The following is a 25136-nucleotide window of genomic DNA, read 5'->3' as shown; positions in this document are numbered from 1 at the left end:
CCCCTGGAAACCAGGGTCAGGTCTACCTTCGGTTCCCAGATCCAGAACCAACCAGATCCCCCTGGAAACCAGGTTCAGGTCTACCTTCTGTTCCCAGATCCAGAACCAACCAGATCCCCCTGGAAACCAGGTTCAGGTCTACCTTCTGTTCCCAGATCCAGAACCAACTCGATCCCCCATGTGACCAGGTTCAGGTCTACCTTCTGTTCCCAGATCCAGAACCAACCAGATCCCCCTGGAAACCAGGTTCAGGTCTACCTTCTGATCCCAGATCCAGAACCAACCAGATCCCCCTGGAAACCAGGTTCAGGTCTACCTTCTGATCCCAGATCCAGAACCAACCAGATCCCCCTGGAAACCAGGGTCAGGTCTACCTTCGGTTCCCAGATCCAGAACCAACCAGATCCCCCTGGAAACCAGATTCAGGTCTACCTTCTGTTCCCAGATCCAGAACCAACCAGATCCCCCTGGAAACCAGGTTCAGGTCTACCTTCTGTTCCCAGATCCAGAACCAACCAGATCCCCCTGGAAACCAGGTTCAGGTCTACCTTCGGTTCCCAGATCCAGAACCAACCAGATCCCCCTGGAAACCAGGTTCAGGTCTACCTTCTGATCCCAGATCCAGAACCAACCAGATCCCCCTGGAAACCAGGTTCAGGTCTACCTTCGGTTCCCAGATCCAGAACCAACCAGATCCCCAGGTGACCAGGTTCAGGTCTACCTTCGGTTCCCAGATCCAGAACCAACCAGATCCCCCTGGAAACCAGGTTCAAGTCTTCCTTCTGATCCCAGATCCAGAACCAACCAGATCCCCAGGTGACCAGGTTCAGGTCTACCTTCTGTTCCCAGATCCAGAACCAACCAGATCCCCCTGGAAACCAGGTTCAGGTCTACCTTCTGATCCCAGATCCAGAACCAACCAGATCCCCCTGGAAACCAGGTTCAAGTCTTCCTTCTGATCCCAGATCCAGAACCAACCAGATCCCCAGGTGACCAGGTTCAGGTCTACCTTCTGTTCCCAGATCCAGAACCAACCAGATCCCCCTGGAAACCAGGTTCAGGTCTACCTTCTGATCCCAGATCCAGAACCAACCAGATCCCCAGGTGACCAGGTTCAGGTCTACCTTCTGTTCCCAGATCCAGAATCAACCAGATCCCCCTGGAAACCAGGTTCAAGTCTTCCTTCTGATCCCAGATCCAGAACCAACCAGATCCCCCTGGAAACCAGGTTCAGGTCTACCTTCGGTTCCCAGATCCAGAACCAACCAGATCCCCCTGGAAACCAGGTTCAAGTCTTCCTTCTGATCCCAGATCCAGAACCAACCAGATCCCCCTGGAAACCAGGTTCAGGTCTACCTTCTGATCCCAGATCCAGAACCAACCAGATCCCCCTGGAAACCAGGTTCAGGTCTACCTTCTGATCCCAGATCCAGAACCACCCAGATCTACCTGGAAACCAGGTTCAAGTCTTCCTTCTGATCCCAGATCCAGAACCAACCAGATCCCCCAGGTGACCAGGTTCAGGTCTACCTTCTGTTCCCAGATCCAGAACCAACCAGATCTACCTGGAAACCAGGTTCAAGTCTTCCTTCTGATCCCAGATCCAGAACCAACCAGATCCCCCTGGAAACCAGGTTCAGGTCTACCTTCTGATCCCAGATCCAGAACCAACCAGATCCCCAGGTGACCAGGTTCAGGTCTACCTTCTGATCCCAGATCCAGAACCAACTCGATCCCCCAGGTGACCAGGTTCAGGTCTACCTTCTGATCCCAGATCCAGAACCAACTCGATCCCCCAGGTGACCAGGTTCAGGTCTACCTTCTGATCCCAGATCCAGAACCAACCAGATCCCCCTGGAAACCAGGTTCAGGTCTCGCAGTGTGACACTGCAGCGTCCGATGTTCGGTACTTTTAACGGTCTTGCCTCTGGCTAAGCATGACACGCCCCGAGGTCGAACCAAGTCGCCACCCGCTGATTTTTTTCTTTTCCAAAATAAAAGCGATTTTTGTAAGTTCCGACAACGTTTGCGGTTTGTGGGCGTTTCCACTTAAGTGTTTGGAGCATAAGCTTCAGTTCTCATAAAATCTCATTTGGGTGACGAGATTTTGCGAGAATCGCGTAGTATTATTTTGGGGTTTTCTGCAGAGAATTTGCTACGGCTTTTCAAAGCTTTTCTAAAATTCGCTGGTTGTTAAACACCCCGCCATCTTTACGGGAAATTATCTGGTCACCGGACCAACCACATTTTGTACAGGGACACGTACATGTTTTGTAATATATTTCTATATCGAAACGACTGAAAAACCACATGAGAGCGCAAAAACCTTTTAGCGATATTTGAGTCTTTTTTTTTTTTTTAAATAAATATACGTGTTTTCATTCGCATTTTTTTTGTTGCAATATTTAGTTTTTGCGCAACTCTAGGTGGAATAGAAACGCACCTCCTGTTTCTAGAAGCTTCTTCAGTGTCAGCAGATTTATTTACGTCCAGTGATTGGAGAGCTGCACCTCCAGCACATCCCCAATGTCCTCCATGGACACCCCAGAGCTTCCCCTGATGCTCCAGGGTGGATCTGGACCCGTCAGACCACATGATGAGTCTGGAACAGGATGGATCTGGACCCGTCAGACCACATCAGTCTGGAACAGGGTGGATCTGGACCCATCAGACCACATGATGAGTCTGGAACAGGGTGGATCTGGACCCATTAGACCACATGATGAGTCTGGAACAGGGTGGATCTGGACCCGTCAGACCACATGACGAGTCTGGAACAGGGTGGATCTGGACCCATTAGACCACATGATGAGTCTGGAACAGGGTGGATCTGGACCCGTCAGACCACATGCTGAGTCTGGAACAGGATGGATCTGGACCAGTCAGACCACATGATGAGTCTGGAACAGGGTGGATCTGGACCCGTCAGACCACATGATGAGTCTGGAACAGGGTGGATCTGGACCAGTCAGACCACATGATGAGTCTGGAACAGGGTGGATCTGGACCCGTCAGACCACATGACGAGTCTGGAACAGGGTGGATCTGGACCAGTCAGACCACATGACGAGTCTGGAACAGGATGGATCTGGACCAGTCAGACCACATGATGAGTCTGGAACAGGGTGGATCTGGACCCGTCAGACCACATGATGAGTCTGGAACAGGGTGGATCTGGACCAGTCAGACCACATGACGAGTCTGGAACAGGGTGGATCTGGACCCGTCAGACTACATGACGAGTCTGGAACAGGGTGGATCTGGACCCGTCAGACCACATGACGAGTCTGGAACAGGATGGATCTGGACCCGTCAGACCACATGATGAGTCTGGAACAGGATGGATCTGGACCCGTCAGACCACATGATGAGTCTGGAACAGGGTGGATCTGGACCCATCAGACCACATGATGAGTCTGGAACAGGATGGATCTGGACCCGTCAGACCACATGATGAGTCTGGAACAGGATGGATCTGGACCCGTCAGACCACATGATGAGTCTGGAACAGGGTGGATCTGGACCCGTCAGACCACATGACGAGTCTGGAACAGGGTGGATCTGGACCCGTCAGACCACATGACGAGTCTGGAACAGGATGGATCTGGACCCGTCAGACCACATGATGAGTCTGGAACAGGATGGATCTGGACCCGTCAGACCACATGACGAGTCTGGAACAGGGTGGATCTGGACCCATTAGACCACATGATGAGTCTGGAACAGGGTGGATCTGGACCCGTCAGACCACATGATGAGTCTGGAACAGGGTGGATCTGGACCCATTAGACCACATGATGAGTCTGGAACAGGGTGGATCTGGACCCGTCAGACCACATGATGAGTCTGGAACAGGATGGATCTGGACCCGTCAGACCACATGACGAGTCTGGAACAGGATGGATCTGGACCTGTCAGACCACATGATGAGTCTGGAACAGGGTGGATCTGGACCCATTAGACCACATGATGAGTCTGGAACAGGGTGGATCTGGACCCGTCAGACCACATGACGAGTCTGGAACAGGGTGGATCTGGACCCGTCAGACTACATGACGAGTCTGGAACAGGGTGGATCTGGACCCATTAGACCACATGATGAGTCTGGAACAGGGTGGATCTGGACCCGTCAGACCACATGACGAGTCTGGAACAGGGTGGATCTGGACCCGTCAGACCTGGAACCATATGGATCTGGACTCCCCGGTTCTTCTTCTTCTGGCTCCCCAGCTGTTCCGTCCCTTCACTTCCTTCACATTCTTCATGTGGAACTGAAACCTGCTCCTGAGTTCTACTGCTGGTTTTCTTCCATTTGGTTCCACCAAACGTTGAACATTTTCCACCACATTTCCTCCTGGAAGACGACGCTTCCCCTCCATCCTTCCTTTTTATCGCGGTGTTAAACACTTCTGAACTCGGTTCTAGTAGATTCTGCATCTCCTGACATGTTTGTCTGCCGGATGTGGTCCAGTCTTAAGGAGAACAATTAGTGGTTAAATATAACCAGTATAATTTAAATAAAAGCTTCTTCTCTTATAGTTGTAGGGAAAGTGAAACAACCAGGACGAGAGGAGAATTTACTTTAAATAAATATGATAAACATCTGTAACGTGCAGAAAATGTCAGCAGGAAAGTGATGGACATGTTTACCTTCTCCACAATGATCAGGTCTCCAACTTGTATATCTGAACTTTTTACTTGAATTTTACCTGTAAGATGAAAAAAAAACATGGATAAATAAATTTATACAGCACTTTTCACACCAAAAAACAGCACAAAATGCTTTGCATTATAACAGCAATAATTAAAAATCTAAAAAAAAACAACACACAGTTTTCACATGAAAATGCTGGAAAACAAAAGGTTTAGATAAAACTTTAAAGTAAAAAAGAAACCTAAAACAATGAAAAACAAAAATATTAAATAATTAAAACTTTAATCTAACAAAACAATTAAAAACCTAAATACTAAGCAAACTCAAAAAATAAACCTAAATTTTAAAATATAAAATAGTGAAATCAGAACTGTGACAACTGAGAGAAAAGGTTTTTTAAACTAAGCACATAACTAAAGTCAACCAGAGATAACAAAACATTAATAATAAATGTGCATAAAACAAGAGACAAAAGAAGAGACATTTATTTCACACTGGGGTAAAATATGGGTCTTTAGTCTGGTTTAAATTAGAGTTTTCACAGAAAATGAAGCTGAAAGAACTTTTAATGTGCTGTGAAACACAATCCAGGTATTGATCGACTGAAAACCGACTCTAAAAACCACAATCGGCTTTCTGTAATTGTTCCCTCTTCCTGCCGTCCTCTAACAGATCGATTACCTTCAGCACCATCATGTAATCCTCTGGTCAGAGGCAGAAACAGCCACACAAAGCATCACTATCAGCTCTAACCGCTGCAAAGGCGCTACGACTCGTCTCCTCTGCAGCACAAACACAGCTGCAACCTGATCGGAAACGTCACATCGGGACGATCCGGAGAGCTGCTGCAGAGGGAGGACGTCCAATCACGGACCTCTCACTGTGAGCTTGCTGTAGAGCTGAGAGTTCATCTCTTTGTCCCGCTGACAGCGTCGCACCTCGTCCACAGCTTCACGCACCATCGTCACGGCCAACACAAAACCCTGGGTGGAAAAAAAAGAGCAGATCAGTCAGCTTAAGAGACGCCGGCGATCCAGGACCGGGACTGGAGAAACAGCACTTCTTCCACTTAGATCCTCCTTTCACAATAAAAGTCAACCTGAGGATGAACGTACTGCTGACTGATGTAGATAAACATCAGATTAACACAAAGCTGGTTGCTCCACTTTTCTCTCAGGTAAAGGCATTCAGGTCCAGCCCCTCCCCCATTACTGCAGGGGTGCCCCAGGGCGATATCCCGGGACCCCTTCTGTTTTGCCGATTTCCCTCCCATTGGCCAAGCGTTCTGAAAACATATACCACCTAGAACAGAACAATTTAATAGATATTAGGGGAAAATGGGAAGCTACACTAAAGGTGGGCGACTGCCATCACGTTGTCGTTTAACCCTTTAACCAGGACGTGCCATCGTAGCTAAATCAGTTTTCAATGCATTTATTTTCCCTGTTCGTCTTGTTTTCTCACTCCGTGGCTACTTCGTACTTTTAAATCCGTTCATTCAGGTACGGAGTAGAGCTGTGGCGATATGCTATTCGTCCCGATTTGATTCCGATTTGTTGGGTGCCGATTTGATTTAAATTGCTATTCTCACAATTCCTCCATATTGCTGATTTTTGTCAACTAAAAACAAAAAAATTGCACAAAACTTTGTTTTGCTTGTCATTTTTCTTGATTTCAAAGAAGTAAAAAGATCAATAAAAACAATAAAAATTACAAAAATTTTATTATGGATTATTTTTATTTTAAAAAATTGATTTTTTAACAACAAAAAAAAAAATTAAAATTGTGAAGCAAAAAATCCTGACACTCCATTTTTGGATCCAATTTTCCACCCCTAGTAAGCATACTAATTTTCTTCCAACGTCTTTTATTCACGTCGAACCATAAAGAAATCCAACACATTTTTCAAGTTATTTTCATATTTTTTCTGGAATCGAGAGAAAAAATTTTTTCTCCTCCAACCTGGACTGAGACAACATTTATAGTACAGTTTATAAATCATGTTTCATGTGTCTAACGGTGTATTCACACCAGACACGTTTTGAGCGTCAAGAGCGTCAGGTTTCTCGTGGCGTGTTGTCAGGGTTTGCCACGGCGGCGTGACGCTTGACGCGGAGCGTCAACCAATCAGAGCGACCAGCTCGCAGCTCCTGGGAGATTTATCCGGTGAACCCAGACACGGGGCTGAGACGTCCTCTGACTCTTGCCTTGCGGCTCGTGAAGCAGCCGCTGGCTTTCTGAAAATGCATCTAAACAAGTCATAATGATCCTCAACGCTGCAGTTCTCTCCACAAACAAGAGCTGCAGGCTGCTTGCAGAAACTCTGCTGACCTAACGGCCCTAACTGACCCTGTCAGAGTTGCCAGTTCTGGCTGATTTCAGCTGCACCGAACTCCGCCAAAGATCGGCTCCGTCAGTAGCTCCGTATATATAATGAAAAAGAAACGTCCACATTCTGGAGGCATTATTGTGTTTTCACCATATACTGTTGCATAAGAACGCCGTTAATCCGTACAATATGTAGGATAACCATTCCTTGCTAAGAAGCTGAATGTTACTGATTTGGCAACGTAGCAGGATACGTCGGAACGCTTTGTTTGCGTTTGCCGCTCGCTCCTGACAAGCGGCAAACACGGCAGGAGTGTTTAGTGAGCAGCGTCAAGCGTTCAGCGTTTTGAGAGCCAAAAACGCGTCTGGTGTAAACACACCGTTACTCTTGTAGCGTAGGACTTGTTTTCCGTTACGTGCATCTTATTTTGGCATCAAACAGCTTCCATATCCTGCAAGTCTGGTCCAGGTTTCGTCTGTTCTCATGTCCATAAAAATCTCACTTCTAAATGTTCTAAAATGTCATATCAGAGCTGTTTTTTTCCCTCTTTACTACTAAAACAGTACAAAAAACGACTAAAAATAAAATATAAAACCTATTAAAAGTGCGTAGTGGGTTTACTTACCAGTGGAGCCCAGTATGTGTACAAATAGCCAATTTTCAGCGACGGTACGAACTGGGAACACGCCACGACCAGGAAGTAGAGGTTGAGGAAGAACTTGAACTGCTGGTAGAGGACCTGAGAGGAAACAGAAGCAGGAAACAGATTTCACGTCACTGGTCAACTCTGCAGGATCATCCTTCAGCTTGTTACCACGGTAACAACTAAATCTGCAGAGCTTTGCGTTTCAGGAAGTTTCTGCTCATGCGGACGCGGCGGACTTACCTGTGGATCTCTGCTAATGGGCAATCCATCAGCAGGAAGACGTTATAACTCCTCCCGTCTAAGGTCAAATTTTGAATAATGTTTGCAATAATGAGCGCGTGGCGTGCAGTCGCAGATTATCACAGACGATGGGATCAATGGACGACGCTCTGCAGTTAATGAACCCTCCTGACCTTTAGGGAAAAATGCATCCTGCTAAACTCAATTTGTGTGTATTTAATAATTCAAAGTGGAGGAGAAAAACGGAGGCGTTTGGTTGGCCGTCGATGGGAATATCTACGTCTCTAATAGACAGTTGACATTTAATGGCCCAAGCCTCTTAATCATGGAAGCATTTGCTTTTTAATAAATAACTCTGATGGATCGCCGACGTCGCCGTCAGAGTAAACTCCTGACTTAATGACAGTTAACAGGTAGATCCGCCGAATGCAGCGGCAGCACGTTACATACGTGGAACACGTAGAGGAGGAAGAGGCGTTAACGCCACACCTGCATCAAACCTTCTCCGTTATGGAAACACACTAAATATATAAACGCAGAACCAGTTCAGGCAAATTCAGCAAACATCTGGGAAACCTTCGCAAGGACTTAATCGTACCGTAGGAACAATATCTGAATGAAAGCAGGTGAAAACCTGGAGCAACTGTCATGAAAAGACGAGTTTTTAATCGGATAAAAAAAACTATTATCTTGCATTATATTTTATTAGGATAAACGCTGTGTGGCATGTTTTAAAGGGACATTCTGTAACACTTTATGTGCTATTGGTGTATTACGACTTAACGCTGGTAGCGAAGAGCAGTGACAGTCAGCCATCCTGAAACTACAGCAGCTGGTGAGGGACAAATAGCACCAATGTTTTTCTACCAGCCAGCACACAGTGATGTTCAGTTGCTGTTTAGGAAGAGGCCGCGTGACCAAAGCATCAACACGGCGAGCCTTCCCCCGGTGGAAGGAGCTTTCTCCTCCACCAGTAGGTCAACTGTGCTGCCCAAATTAGCCTGAAGCTAACTGGTTTCGCTGCGTTTTGTTCAATCAGCAACCTCTGGCGGTTAAAAAGGAAGTCGACGCAGAAGTGCCACTACCTACAGTTCCCCCTTCGTCCACTAGGGGCTGCAAAACAGCAAATCTCCATAGACTCCCATGTTAAAAACACATACTTCACAACAGAAATAAACATGTTTACAGCAGAAATAAACATGTTTACAGCAGAAATAAACATGTTTATAGCCTGGTTATAAAATCCATTTTACCTTCATGACAACTGTGGGGGGAGTGAATTTTTTTCTAACTCGCCCGTTTAAAAGTAATTTAATCTTGAAGTTTGGCATATTTAGGGGCGTGTCCTTTTGATTGACAGGTACGATCTCACGCTTCAAGTCAGAAGAACGTAGAACAACCGCGGTTTTTAGCCAGTTAACAACGTGACTTAGCTTTAGCCCGCTTACCTCCGTTAGCTGGTTAACTCCTGTTATCTCCGGGTTAGCTCAGTTAGCTCTTAGCTACAGAAAGCTCGGAGTTCGCTCGATGTCAATCATCCGCCATGACGCTCACAGCCCCCCTCTCAGCTCCACCTCTTTGCCCATATTTGTATTTTCCGGGTGAGACGACACGCATGCCCCTGCCAAGATGGCGACGGTAGGAACCGCCCACCGAGCATCAATTCAGCTCTTCAGAAACCTACGGGTGACGTCACGGAGGCTCCGCCCACTTCTATATACAGTCAATGGTTTTGTTAGACAGTGTTGCTCGTTAGCATCAGCAGCGCAACAGTAGATCCTGCTAAAACCTCGTTGGTACGGTGGATGTTTACGGGCTTCCAGCAGCTGTCAAAGTGAAGGTAAAAGCCGTTTTTTGTCCAGCAAACGCAGCTTGTAAAGCCTTCCCAGCAGCTGTTAGCCCAACTTTACCGCTACTAAAAGCCAGTGGAGGTCCCAGATCTGCTCATGTCGCGCCTGCTGATGACGTCTTACTACATTATGCTCCGTTTCGTTAGAAGCAGATCCACTCGGAGATTTTTCTGCTTTTATTTCACGTATTTCTGCCAACCTGAATGGTTTTCCACACAACTATAAAGCCCTTTTGAATTTAAACGTAAGATGAAGACCTTAATGAGCATAATGTGAGTTATCTTATTCTAATAACTCGACTTCTTACTTTTTTTTTATTTTTTTTTTTAAAAACCCTTCATCATCCTGGATATGTTCTAGTGAGATCACTTTTTTCTTGGTTTTGTGTTTGGAAATGAAATTTTCCTACGATCCCGCTTTGCTGAAAATCTTCCGTAAGTTGTGAGGACCAATCAGCATCGTGCCAACATCCAGCCAATCAGCAGCAGGTGCAGGACCCTGAACAGATCTGGTATCTACGCCGGCATATACCGCGTCTATGGAAGCTCCTAAAAACCAAGTCAGAAGAAGTTCCACCAGCAGGAGAACTGGGTGTAACCGGACTAATGATGTGATCCAGCTTGTTTCTGAAATGTGGAACGTCTCCATCAGAGACATGGGACAGCATGCTTCCATCAGCGTTGTCAAGGCTTTTTGCCACCAATGCTAGAAAAGATGAGATGTTGGAATTCGACACATGATTTCACCGTCAGATGGGAGTAATTCTTACACAAAGTCCCTTTTAGCTATCTGAACTTTTCGGTTTGGAGTGAATTAGCAAAGCTTACGTCCAGTTAAATGTTCTCAACACTGTTTGTTTTCGACATCTGTTTTCTTCTAGGTGCTCCTCATGATTGTCTGCCGCCCACAAGATGAACTTACCCCAGGCACAAAGGTGAAGAAGTTGTACTTCTGGTTTTTGATGGCGTTCTTTGGGTACTTTTCTTCACATTTCTCCGGGCAGCCGAGCCAAACGGTCCTGGCCTTCAGCTCCTTCTTCCTCCAACAGATATGAGCCAGACAGTCGCAGCAGCTTCAAGTAGAAACAGAAATAAAGGCTCAGATTAACTCATCTTATTCATAAAACCGAGTTAAACTTCAGGAGTTTAACGTCTGGGTTCACTTATTTTCTACATGTAAGTGACTGGTGGGTTCACAGAACCAGCCAAGGCAACTCTACAGCAACCAGTAAAGCCGGGGTAGGTCATGTTGGGGAGCTGGCTTGATGTGAAAGTGACACCTGTCCTGGCCCCTCCCCCTATATTGGCTCCTCCTCATATCTTGGCTCCTCCCCCTCTGGTTCTGCTCCAAGTGTCCTGAATCTTGGTAAAGGAACTGGGAGATTCTCATGGTGATGTGGTGGAACGGGAGATTCTCATCATGATGAGGTGGAACGGGAGATTCTCATGGTGATGAGGTGGAACGGGAGATTCTCATGGTGATGAGGTGGAACGGGAGATTCTCATGGTGATGAGGTGGAACGGGAGATTCTCATGGTGATGAGGTGGAACGGGAGATTCTCATGGTGATGAGGTGGAACGGGAGATTCTCATGGTGATGAGGTGGAACGGGAGATTCTCATGGTGATGGGGTGGAACGGGAGATTCTCATGGTGATGGGGTGGAACGGGAGATTCTCATGGTGATGAGGTGGAACGGGAGATTCTCATGGTGATGAGGTGGAACGGGAGATTCTCATGGTGATGGGGTGGAACGGGAGATTCTCATGGTGATGAGGTGGAACGGGAGATTCTCATGGTGATGGGGTGGAACGGGAGATTCTCATGGTGATGGGGTGGAACGGGAGATTCTCATGGTGATGAGGTGGAACGGGAGATTCTCATGGTGATGAGGTGGAACGGGAGATTCTCATGGTGATGAGGTGGAACGGGAGATTCTCATGGTGATGAGGTGGAACGGGAGATTCTCATGGTGATGAGGTGGAACGGGAGATTCTCATGGTGATGAGGTGGAACGGGAGATTCTCATGGTGATGGGGTGGAACGGGAGATTCTCATGGTGATGGGGTGGAACGGGAGATTCTCATGGTGATGGGGTGGAACGGGAGATTCTCATGGTGATGGGGTGGAACGGGAGATTCTCATGGTGATGGGGTGGAACGGGAGATTCTCATGGTGATGAGGTGGAACGGGAGATTCTCATGGTGATGAGGTGGAACGGGAGATTCTCATGGTGATGAGGTGGAACGGGAGATTCTCATGGTGATGAGGTGGAACGGGAGATTCTCATGGTGATGAGGTGGAACGGGAGATTCTCATGGTGATGAGGTGGAACGGGAGATTCTCATGGTGATGAGGTGGAACGGGAGATTCTCATGGTGATGGGGTGGAACGGGAGATTCTCATGGTGATGGGGTGGAACGGGAGATTCTCATGGTGATGGGGTGGAACGGGAGATTCTCATGGTGATGGGGTGGAACGGGAGATTCTCATGGTGATGGGGTGGAACGGGAGATTCTCATGGTGATGAGGTGGAACGGGAGATTCTCATGGTGATGAGGTGGAACGGGAGATTCTCATGGTGATGAGGTGGAACGGGAGATTCTCATGGTGATGAGGTGGAACGGGAGATTCTCATGGTGATGAGGTGGAACGGGAGATTCTCATGGTGATGAGGTGGAACGGGAGATTCTCATGGTGATGAGGTGGAACGGGAGATTCTCATGGTGATGAGGTGGAACGGGAGATTCTCATGGTGATGAGGTGGAACGGGAGATTCTCATGGTGATGAGGTGGAACGGGAGATTCTCATGGTGATGAGGTGGAACGGGAGATTCTCATGGTGATGAGGTGGAACGGGAGATTCTCATGGTGATGAGGTGGAACGGGAGATTCTCATGGTGATGAGGTGGAACGGGAGATTCTCATGGTGATGAGGTGGAACGGGAGATTCTCATGGTGATTAGGTGGAACGGGAGATTCTCATGGTGATGAGGTGGAACGGGAGATTCTCATGGTGATGAGGTGGAACGGGAGATTCTCATGGTGATTAGGTGGAACGGGAGATTCTCATGGTGATGAGGTGGAACGGGAGATTCTCATCGTGATGAGGTAGAACGGGAGATTCTCATCGTGATGAGGTGGAACGGGAGATTCTCATCGTGATGAGGTGGAACGGGAGATTCTCATCGTGATGAGGTGGAACGGGAGATTCTCATCGTGATGAGGTGGAACGGGAGATTCTCATCGTGATGAGGTGGAACGGGAGATTCTCATGGTGATGAGGTGGAACGGGAGATTCTCATCGTGATGAGGTGGAACGGGAGATTCTCATGGTGATGTGGTGGAACGGGAGATTCTCATGGTGATTAGGTGGAACGGGAGATTCTCATGGTGATGAGGTGGAACGGGAGATTCTCATGGTGATGAGGTGGAACGGGAGATTCTCATGGTGATGAGGTGGAACGGGAGATTCTCATCGTGATGAGGTGGAACGGGAGATTCTCATCGTGATGAGGTGGAACGGGAGATTCTCATGGTGATGAGGTGGAACGGGAGATTCTCATGGTGATGAGGTAGAACGGGAGATTCTCATGGTGATGAGGTAGAACGGGAGATTCTCATGGTGATGAGGTAGAACGGGAGATTCTCATCATGATGAGGTGGAACGGGAGATTCTCATCGTGATGAGGTGGAACGGGAGATTCTCATCGTGATGAGGTGGAACGGGAGATTCTCATGGTGATGAGGTGGAACGGGAGATTCTCATGGTGATGAGGTGGAACGGGAGATTCTCATGGTGATGAGGTGGAACGGGAGATTCTCATCGTGATGAGGTGGAACGGGAGATTCTCATCGTGATGAGGTGGAACGGGAGATTCTCATGGTGATGAGGTGGAACGGGAGATTCTCATGGTGATGAGGTGGAACGGGAGATTCTCATCGTGATGAGGTGGAACGGGAGATTCTCATGGTGATGAGGTGGAACGGGAGATTCTCATGGTGATGAGGTGGAACGGGAGATTCTCATGGTGATGAGGTGGAACGGGAGATTCTCATGGTGATGAGGTGGAACGGGAGATTCTCATGGTGATGAGGTGGAACGGGAGATTCTCATGGTGATTAGGTGGAACGGGAGATTCTCATGGTGATGAGGTGGAACGGGAGATTCTCATCGTGATGAGGTGGAACGGGAGATTCTCATGGTGATGAGGTGGAACGGGAGATTCTCATGGTGATGAGGTGGAACGGGAGATTCTCATCGTGATGAGGTGGAACGGGAGATTCTCATCGTGATGAGGTGGAACGGGAGATTCTCATCGTGATGAGGTGGAACGGGAGATTCTCATCGTGATGAGGTGGAACGGGAGATTCTCATGGTGATGAGGTGGAACGGGAGATTCTCATGGTGATGAGGTGGAACGGGAGATTCTCATGGTGATGAGGTGGAACGGGAGATTCTCATCGTGATGAGGTGGAACGGGAGATTCTCATGGTGATGAGGTGGAACGGGAGATTCTCATGGTGATGAGGTGGAACGGGAGATTCTCATGGTGATGAGGTGGAACGGGAGATTCTCATGGTGATGAGGTGGAACGGGAGATTCTCATGGTGATGAGGTGGAACGGGAGATTCTCATGGTGATGAGGTGGAACGGGAGATTCTCATGGTGATGAGGTGGAACGGGAGATTCTCATGGTGATGAGGTGGAACGGGAGATTCCCATGGTGATGAGGTGGAACGGGAGATTCCCATGCTGTGCAGGGTCCTCTGTATCAAAATTTGGAGAAAGTCTCTGAGGAATGTTTCCAAAGATCTTGTTCACTAAGAGTTAAAGCTGCTTTTTTTTTTTTTTTTTTTTAAGCTTTGGACTATCAGGGGGTCCAACTCGGTACTAAGATTAAAAAAGGAAAAAAAAAAAAAAAGTTATTTTTCCGTATCCTTTGCGAGGAACTGTGACTGCCCATTTATTCCGCCACGTTTTCCAGTTTAAGAAGAGCCGGAGTCCTCTGCCGTTTAAAAAGTCTGTGACTTTGTGTCACCCTGCTAATAACTGCGATGGGGGCTTATCTGCCATCTCTGATATCAAACACAAACAGTGTGGCGGGAACTGTCAATGAGAGCAGCCGGATGTGAGCGTGACCTGAACTGGCACCTGACGGGGGGGGGACAGAGTCAGTGTACACCGTCATGCTGAGCGACTTGGCTTTTCCACTTTTTAAGCAAGCTGGCAACGCAGGAAACTAAATAAACGTGCTGTGGTGAGACGTGGTGTTTGTATTGGCCTCCATGTTGCCCACCTCTGCGCGCCCCCGGTCCAGATTCATAAGAGCGATTATTTGAGCAAATGAATGCTATTTAAATAATATGCCGTTTGAACAGTCGGGGCTTATTCACTGTGAATTATTTGTGTTTTATAATCCCACACTATGCACACAGAAAATTACTGGAAAGCATCAAACTGGTCAGCTGTGAAAAATCCGATTTTGTTCATTAGCGTGCGGGGGGGCTGATGGGGGGGAGGGATCAATATGCAGCTTCAGATGGAGAAGCAGCATGAGTCTTCTGAAAGTCCTGCGTGGGTTTGGGTTGCAGGCAAGCAACACAAACATTTGTTCAGACGTGTTTTGGTGTGGACGCAGCATCTTTCCAGACAAATGAGTTGTTTCTGGGGTTCCGTTTGACCTGAAAGTCTCTGAGGACAGACGATGCGCAGCGAGGAAAGCGCCGGCTCTTTGCACTTCATGCACAGCTACCGGAGCGTTCCAAATCCAAGCTGATGGTGGAAAGCACGCTTACTGACATCGTACACAACATGTGCATTTACACCGCCGCCACAACACAAGAAGGAACCGGCGAGCTGTCATCACCTGCCACACAGCAGCTTCCAGCTCCCGAACAGGAACCAGCCCAGGCCTCTCTGTCTCTGGTTGACCCGGGCTCGGGGTAACGTCTGGTAGTCGCTCTCGTCATTCTCGAAGCCTTCCTCCGACATCATCAGAGGCATCTCGTCCAGGTTGGACGGCTCATCTTCTACTGAGAACCTGAAACGGGAGACACAGCGAGGAGATAAAGATGCTAAACTTCAGTCAGTAAAACTACTGAAGATCTTTCAAAGACGTTAAAATGTTTACGCTTCTTTTACTGAAATGTCAGCTGATTTAAGATGCTAAAAACATTTCTCATAACATAAACAGATGCCACGGGTCATTCATTTGATTTTAAATCAATTGATTTGAATGAAAATCTTCCACTTTAAATGCATCTTCAGTCTGATTAAACTGTAGTTTATAGCAGCCTCTATGGAACACCAGCAGGGCCAAAAAGCAGAATCAATGGAGCAAAATAAAAGTAAATTTCAAGGAGAAAATAAATAGTAAAACTGGTTCATTAATAAAAATATAAACAACATGTAGAAATATGCAGAAAAAAAAGAATGATCAACAAGTTTGGGGCAAAACAGACAAAAGCGTTTACAGTAAAAATGAAATAAAATGTGGAGAAAAGATGAATATTTCTGTGAAGAAATAAAAGTGTAACAAAAACTGTGGACAGGAAAACAAAACGATGGATGAAATGTGGAAACTAGAAAAATACATAAAAACAAGAAAATTAATCAGGAAATAAAAATTACTAATTGTACAAAATGACGACCTGATAAATAAAATGATACTATATTACTATACTAATATTTAATTTTGTCTCTAAATTTGATCTCTGGATGAACTCCAGATGTCATGTCTGATAGAACATGGGCATAAATAAATAATAAATAAATAAAAACCATCAAATAAAAGACATATCAGGCAAATAAAAGCATAAAAAGATTTTTTAAGAGTTAAATTATGACAAATGTTTTTTTTAAATTATGAACTTGAGCAATTATTTGTTAATTTCTTTATATTTCTGTATATTTCCACATCATTTCACACGGAGCCAAACCTGAGAAATACTGTGTTCAGTTTTATTCTACCAGGCTGCAAAAGCATCTAAAATGTGTAAAACATATCAGGACAACAGGCCACGCCCCCCTGCACGGCCAGCAGTCTTTTACATCCTGGTCGTCCAGGAGACGGGAGGCAGAAGACGGCGAGGATCGTGTGCGTCATCAGGACGAGGGAATGAGCCACCAACTTCAAGCAGAATAAACGTTCACATGACGGAGGGATGAACCGGTTCGTTGGGAATTAGGTGTTAGCATGGTCATTTCTCATCTCTTGAAAGGAGATTTAGATTTTATTCGAATTAAAAGAGGAATGGAGACTCGTAAACGTGGCCATGGTGACGGAACGCTCAGAGTTTTTAGTTAGAAACATCTCTTTTCTGAGAGAGAAGCTGATTTTACCATAGCAGAGGTAGGGCTGCTCGATTATGGAAAAAATTATATTCACAATTATTTTGACTGAAATTGAGATCTCGATTATTTAACACGATTATCCTTTTATCTTTAACAACATGAATATAGTTAACATTAAACCGTGGCTTTTAAACAATGTCCTTAGGATTCCACAAATTTGAGAAAAACAAACCAATAACATGAAGCTTTGTCTTGACAAAGTGCAAATACTGATGTAAACTGAACAGATATAAGTAAGGACTAAGCAACACTGCGCGTCATGGTTTTCTCGACTCTGCGTCGGGCATTATAACCGTCTAACAAGCGGTTACGAGTTGTTTAATCCACTTTTACCATGGTCCCTCACAGGAAACATTTTATAACAAATTTGTATTTCTTTTTTTTACAACATTAGCTAAATACACTAAATTATAAGAACTATTTAATGTTGGCCTGGATGTAGTTTTTATGCCAAACAACCGCTGTCAGGCTACAGCTAATCTGAACCAGCTGATTATTGCGTTGCTACAGTGACGTCCCCTGACGGAGGGATACTACTGTGATTTAACTCGTAGAACTACGTGTGCGTTCATACAAAAATAATGCAGCCAGTTGTCAGTGACAATGGTATAAACTATGTTTAGGTGAACTTCCACAACCTACTGCAGTTATTCTACATTGACCTGCAGCCGGAGCCGACTGAGACTGGCCGCCTGGGAGTGCTTTAGGACGGGAGAGGCTCCCGCTGCTCATTCCTTACAGTAACTGCAGAACAATATGTGCCTTCAAGTCAGTCGCCAAAACACCAGAAAAGTCTCTAATAACTCCAGTAAAAGCTGCTAGATTTGTCGCTTTTAACAAAAGAAGTCTCCAAGTTGGCAACAATGTCTGAATGAAAGCAAAGCGGCTGTGGGAGGAGTTTACAGCACAGCGCTGCAACGCCAGAGACGCTCGATTAGCAGCTGAAGACAGCAGGAGAGGAAACTGCAGAGAGAAAAATAATCACACCCTTTTATTTTTATCATCGTTGGAAACCCAGATGGTACTGAGATTAAAATTAGATTAATTGCCCAGCGCTAGTCATAGGCTCTGTTTACCACAACGTGGAGAAAACGGAAAAGCCGTGTTGCGATTTGACCCCTCGTTTCCATGGTAACACAGTTTTGGGTGGGTGAAACTGCCAACGGCCTCTGGAGTGAAATGTTCTTGCAACGCAAGGCGAGTCCTGTCCGTGTAAACTGGAAGGACGACAGCGACAACTTTCTGATCCCATTTAACCTGCGAAAAGCACAACAACATGGCGGACCTGCGTGTCGCATTCATGCAGCTGTGTGTTTTTAATTCATTCGGTCTGACGAAGCAAAACCTGGTAGAATGTTTACACCGTCGGCGAAGATGTACAGGTTACATGCGCCAGATAGCTAACAGTTAGCATGCAACGGTGCTGTTTTGAGGATGCAGCACACACCTGGGTGTTTCATTAAAGTTGTACTGCCCCCTGGAGGCCTGGCATGAGCACTACATCGTCCTGTTTACATTTTCCGAGCATGGATAGTTGCCATTCCGCAGTTTAAAGAAAAAAAAAAAAAAAACACTTTTCCCCAAATATGCAAAGAAAAAAGTTTAGTTTTTGGTGGAAACATGGCAGCGTAAACTGAATCTACAAAAGGAACTTGGTTGTTTTCCTGCCTAATGTTTAGTATATTTATCATCGCCTGTTCGGAAACAAAGTTAAACTACGACTGGTGCCGTTTGAAATAGTTTGAGCTTTAATGTTATGATGCAGTCAGTGGTGTAGTCCAGGGTATATGTGGGTATACGCAGGTATACAGAGGTATGCGCAGGTATACGCAGTAATATTCAGATATACGCAGGTATACAGAGGGATACGCAGATATACGCAGTAATATGCAGATATACGCAGGTATACAGAGGTATACGCAGTAATATGCAGATATACAGAGGTATACAGAGGGATACGCAGATATACGCAGTAATATGCAGATATACGCAGGTATACCGAGGGATACGCAGTAATATGCAGATATACGCAGATATACAGAGGTATACGCAGTAATATGCAGATATACGCAGGTATACCGAGGGATACGCAGTAATATGCAGATATACGCAGATATACAGAGGTATACGCAGTAATATGCAGATATACGCAGGTATACAGAGGGATACGCAGATATACGCCATAATACGCAGATATACACAGGTATACAGAGGTATACGCAGGTATACGCAGTAATATGCAGATATACGCAGGTATACGCACTAATATGCAGATATACGCAGGTATACAGAGGTATACACAGTAATATTCAGATATACAGAGGTATGCAGAGGTATATGCAGTAATATGCAGATATACGCAGGTATACGCAGTAATATGCAGATATACGCACGTATACAGAGGGATACTCAGGTATACGCACTAATATGCAGATATACGCAGGTATACAGAGGTATACACAGTAATATTCAGATATACAGAGGTATGCAGAGGTATATGCAGTAATATGCAGATATACACAGGTATACAGAGGTATACGCAGGTATACGCAGTAATATGCAGATATACACAGGTATACAGAGGGATATGCAGATATACGCAGTAATATGCAGATATATGCGGGTATACAGAGGTATACAGAGGTATGTATACACAGTAATATGCAGATATACACAGGTATACAGAGGTATACGCAGTAATATGCAGATATACACATGTATACAGAGGGATACGCAGATATACGCAGTAATATGCAGATATACGCAGGTATACAGAGGTATACGCAGTTATATGCAGATATACGCAGGTATAAAGAGGTATACGCAGTAATATGCAGATATACGCAGGTATACAGAGGGATACGCAGATATACGCAGTAATATGCAGATATACGCAGGTATACAGAGGTATACGCAGTAATATGCAGATATACGCAGGTATACAGAGGGATACGCAGGTATACGCAGTATTATGCAGATATACGCAGGTATACAGAGGAATACGCAGATATACGCAGGTACACGTGGGTACACACATACGCAGGTATACACAGATATACGCAGGTATACGCAGGTATACGCAAATATACGCAGGTATACGCAAATATACGCAGGTATACGCAAATATACGCAGGTATACACAGATATACGCAGGTATACACAGATATACGCAGGTATACACACATATACGCAGGTATACACACATATACGCAGGTATACACAAATATACGCAGGTATAGGCAGATATACGCAGGTATACACAAATATACGCAGGTATAGGCAGATATACACATTTCTGTTTCAGTCAGCATTGAGTAAACCCACCTCTACCCCCTGTGATGCTATTTTTACAGTTACAAACTCAGGGTGGGAAAATTTAATTGAAAAATTGGGGTTTGCTTCACAATTTCAAAAATCGATTTTTTTGTTCAAATTTTTTTTCAAATAAATAAATATAATCATTCCAAAACTTTGGTCATTTTTTATTGTTTTTATTGATCTTTTTACTCGTAATCTTGAGCATTGAAGCAGCAGAATGATGGTCTGGCTACTGAGTTGTTTTTCCGAATTGAAATCAAGAAAAATTACGAGCAAAAACAAAAAAGGTTTTAAACATTTTTTTTTTAATTTGCTTTTAATCTACAAAAATTAGCAATATCAAAGAATTGTGAAATTCACAATTTAAATCGAATCTGCACCCAAAAAAATCGGAATCGAATCTGGACAAAAGCATATTGTCACAGCCCTAGTACAAACATTCGTACACATGTACCTACGTTGCCCAGCAGCTAGGCTAAGGTTAGCAATGCTACACCGGTGCAGTTAGTCAACAGCTGCGTTAACTTCACCCTGAACATAGACATAATACAGACATATGTCTATATGTCTATGAGCCTGTCTCTCACCAGTCTGTGTGCCAGTACTGGTTTAGTCATTTCATAACTCTTCCTCCCTGAAACTGAAGACCAGAAATTCTGTGACAAACAGAGCTACTGATGGATTTATGGGGTGAACCATGTAAAGTAATATAACATTAATTATATATTACATCACTTTATCTGAAGCTGTGGCTTTCTGGGCTACTTTTTATCAGTTTTTCAAAAACAAGGTGAAGAACTGGGAGTATAGCCACTGCTTTAGGAACCACTACACCACTGGATGCAGCTGCTTTCTCACAGCAGGGAACAGATACCAGTAAAACACAAAGATTCAGCAGGGATCTGACTTAGCCTGCTTTTTATACGTTGTATGTTCACGCTACGGGCTTTAAAACTGCCAGTGGAGGGAAAAAGTGATTAAAAGTAAAACAATATGAAAAACATATCCTAATAATTTTATTTCCATATCGCCCAGCAGGAACTGACTGGGATGTTAAATGTTTTCCTGCTACTTCTGATTCTACATTTAACCTTCTATCCTTCATGACCACAGCTCTGGAGCAGATCTTTAACAAGCCACATGATGTGTGTGTCTGAGATGGAGGTCAGCAGCACTGGTGCACCACAAGGAACTGTACTCTGGCCATTCCTCTTCACTCTGTACACCTCAGACTTCCAGTACAACTCTGAGTCCTGTCATCTGCAGAAATACTCTGATGACTCTGCAGTTGTGGGGTGTATCAGGGATGGACAAGAAGCAGAGTACAGAGAACTGGTCAGTCAGTTTGTTAAATGGTGCGGTGACAATCATCTCATATTAAATAGCAGCAAAACAAAAGAGATGATTGTTGACTTCAGGAGGAAGAAGAATAAACAAAGCACTGTTTCCATCCTGGGAGAGGAGGTGGAGGTGGTGGAGGAATACAAGTATCTTGGAGTTCAGCTGGACAACAAACTGGACTGGAAATGCAACACTGACTACATCTACAAGAAAGGTCAGAGCAGACTGTACTTCTTAAGGAAGCTGAGATGGTTTAACGTCTGCACCAAGATGTTGTATATCTTCTAGAAGTCTGTTGTGGAGAGTGCAGTCAGCTTTGCAGCATCTGCTGGGGTAGTAGCATCAGAACCAGTGACTTGAAGAGAATCAACAAACTGATCCAGAAAGCTGCTTCTGTGCTTGGAGTAACTCTGGAGCCGCTGGAGCTGATTGTCCAAAGAAGAATGCTGCACAAGCTGATGAAGATGATGGAGGATTCTTCACACCCTCTCCACAACACAGTGATGAAACAACAAAGTGTGTTCAGTGAGAGGCTTCTTCAGGTCCGATGTAAGACTGAAAGATACAGAAGATCATTCCTGCCAGCAGCCAGCAGCCTCCGGAACAAGACCTCCTCTAGTTATTATTATTATACTGCAATATTGAATTTCCTTTTGGGGATTAATAAAGTATTTTTCATTTCATGATGGGTTAATATATGGGTGGATGTGTAAGTGGATATATGGGTGGAAAGTATTTTTCTTTTCATTTCATTAATGTCATGCCTGACATGAGAGGAAATGCAGTCATCCACAAACACACTTTCAGTGGGAGTCCACTAAAACCACTGCAGGTACCTGGTTATTTCCTCCATTCCTCACCCTGAGGGCTTTACTAGCTCCTCCACATCCAGTATGAAAGACCAACAAGCTGCCGAATGAGGCTCTTTACGACTTTCCTTCAGAAATCACCAGAAATTATCACGTGATGTGAAGTTACAGCCACTGAGCTGAGCAGGAGATAACAGTCACGCGCTCAGCAGGTCAGAAAGCTGTTCTGTTAAACTCATACAAGCAGACAGAAGACTAACAACCTGTGTTAGTGCTGGGGGGGAGGAGGTCACTGTGGGGGGGGATCAGAATCGGGAGGAACTGTCAACAGCAGAGCTAGCATAACAAGCTAACAAGCGTGACTCGCGCACAAACAGCGAGCTAGCGGGACGTCCGGATAAGAACTTTCCAGAAAAACTGCTGTTTCCTCCCCGTCCCTCCTCATAAACTCCTCTCTCTGCGCCTCCATACCTGGAAAGTCTGGCTGAGCTGTAGTACGGGATTCTCCTGGAGTCCTTCGGCACCGGATTCAATGGGATGCTGTCAGCCATCTTGGCTGGGCAGCTGCGTCATGACGTCACCTTAATACGTCGGGAGATTTAAGGTGCGTTCACTGACAGTACGGACTTTTCATTATTACAGATAAACGCTCTTATTTGAGCTACAATGGCTTTATTTTTTTTATTTTATTTTATTTTTTTTTTAATCAACAACAAAGGGCTTAGATTTTTGTTTTTGCTTCAAGCTGATAAAACAAAAAAGAAAAAAGAAAAAAAAAAGCTTTTCATGGTTAAATAAATAAAGAATAACTAAAATAAAGATCTAGGGCTGTGTTTAACCCTTTATGGGGCAAGTGACTATTTTTGATCACTTTGTTTCCTTTCATATTCAGCGTGAAACTTTTTTTGTTTTTTGTTAATGTAGCAACAAGATGGAGGTCTTGGTTCATACCAGAAGTACAATTTTAGATTAAAATATCTAATTTGAAGGTATTTCATTGAGTGCCCAATAAAAGGTTAAATCACAGTGCATACATCTAACTAGGTTATTTTAATATAAAAGGTTTATCAGATTATATTACTGCTATATTTTATCACAACCTTTGAAAAAAGTATTTATTATTTTTAATGGAAGTTTAATTATTTTCTTATATAGTTTATACATCTTTTTGGGCCCCTATCAAGTCGTGGGGCCCTTAGAATCTTCTTAACTTTCTCCCCATATGGCGCCTCTATCAACAAAAGCCAAGATTGCTCTTAATAATTTGCCTAAAAACAAGGATGTTTGTTTCTCGTGACATATGAATTGAATTACGCAGCGAGTTAAATATGTCCACATCAATATGTGTATGAAAGGAAAATTTCCTTGATGCCTTTGAAGGGAGCACATTTAATCCCATTTATTCCAGCATGTGTTTTCAAGTTGTTCATCTCAGTCATCTCTGCAATGAAGTTAAATAACTCATAAGCATTTAAATACTGCTGAACTGAAAGTCTCATTAAGCTTTGAGTACAAAAGTACTATAAGTGTATTCGGAAACATCGCAGGTCAAAATGGGAAAATTATCCTCAGAAAGTTCATTACTGTACAAAATTCTTAAGCAACTCCTTTATTTCTTTATTTTCTCAAATAAAAAAATCTTTCTTACTGAGATTTTTTTGGGTCATGGAAAAGTGTTTTTTTTTTTCGAAAAGCCATAATTTCCCATCATTTCTAATGATAAATTTGTATAAAATATACTGTTTTAAAATGAATATTGGGTGTAGACAGCTTCATTATTCCCCTCAGGTTAAACTGTCGGTCAATGTCAAACAAAAACTGGAGAAAGTTTAAAGTCTGGACTTTCAAACTGGGATTTAATTGAGTGAAGTTGATGGCAGAGATCCAAATGATTTATATTTTTTTTATTATGGTGCTTTAAATGTGATTTATTCATCCTGATGAGGTCACAGACCCCGAACGGAGATGTAGTCTCTATCGGATCAGCTGAGGACCGGGTTCTGAGGAGGATCCGTCTCTATCGGATCAGCTGAGGACCGGGTTCTGGGGTGGATCCGTCTCTATCGGATCAGCTGAGGACCGGGTTCTGGGGTGGATCCGTCTCTATCGGATCAGCTGAGGACCGGGTTCTGAGGAGGATCCGTCTCTATCGGATCAGCTGAGGACCGGGTTCTGAGGAGGATCCGTCTCTATCGGATCAGCTGAGGACCGGGTTCTGAGGAGGATCCGTCTATCGGATCAGCTGAGGACCGGGTTCTGAGGAGGATCCGTCTCTATCGGATCAGCTGAGGACCGGGTTCTGGGGTGGATCCGTCTCTATCGGATCAGCTGAGGACCGGGTTCTGAGGAGGATCCGTCTCTATCGGATCAGCTGAGGACCGGGTTCTGGGGTGGATCCGTCTCTATCGGATCAGCTGAGGACCGGGTTCTGGGGTGGATCCGTCTCTATCGGATCAGCTGAGGACCGGGTTCTGGGGTGGATCCGTCTCTATCGGATCAGCTGAGGACCGGGTTCTGAGGAGGATCCGTCTATCGGATCAGCTGAGGACCGGGTTCTGGGGAGGATCCGTCTCTATCGGATCAGCTGAGGACCG

General features: G+C 44.9%; 1 protein-coding gene across 2 annotated transcripts in view; it reads right to left on the bottom strand.

Annotated features, from left to right (window-relative positions):
- The window catches only part of atp9b (ATPase phospholipid transporting 9B), a gene marked incomplete at its 5' end in the record, with an annotated part of 77986 nt that extends 54893 nt beyond the window's left edge, over positions 1–23093 (bottom strand). For both annotated transcript variants that reach the window (XM_079259049.1, XM_079259050.1), the window contains 6 exons: positions 4651–4709; positions 5529–5637; positions 7609–7722; positions 10641–10791; positions 15588–15761; positions 23014–23093. In XM_079259049.1, the coding sequence (XP_079115175.1) occupies positions 4651–4709; positions 5529–5637; positions 7609–7722; positions 10641–10791; positions 15588–15761; positions 23014–23093 (687 nt within the window). The remainder of the gene's footprint in view (positions 1–4650; positions 4710–5528; positions 5638–7608; positions 7723–10640; positions 10792–15587; positions 15762–23013) is intronic.
- Positions 23094–25136: the final 2043 nt, after the last annotated feature.

Source organism: Telmatherina bonti (genome assembly GCF_933228915.1).
Source record: "Telmatherina bonti genome assembly, chromosome: 19".
NCBI lineage: Eukaryota > Metazoa > Chordata > Actinopteri > Atheriniformes > Telmatherinidae > Telmatherina > Telmatherina bonti.
This window is presented reverse-complemented; position numbering and strand designations above follow the sequence as displayed.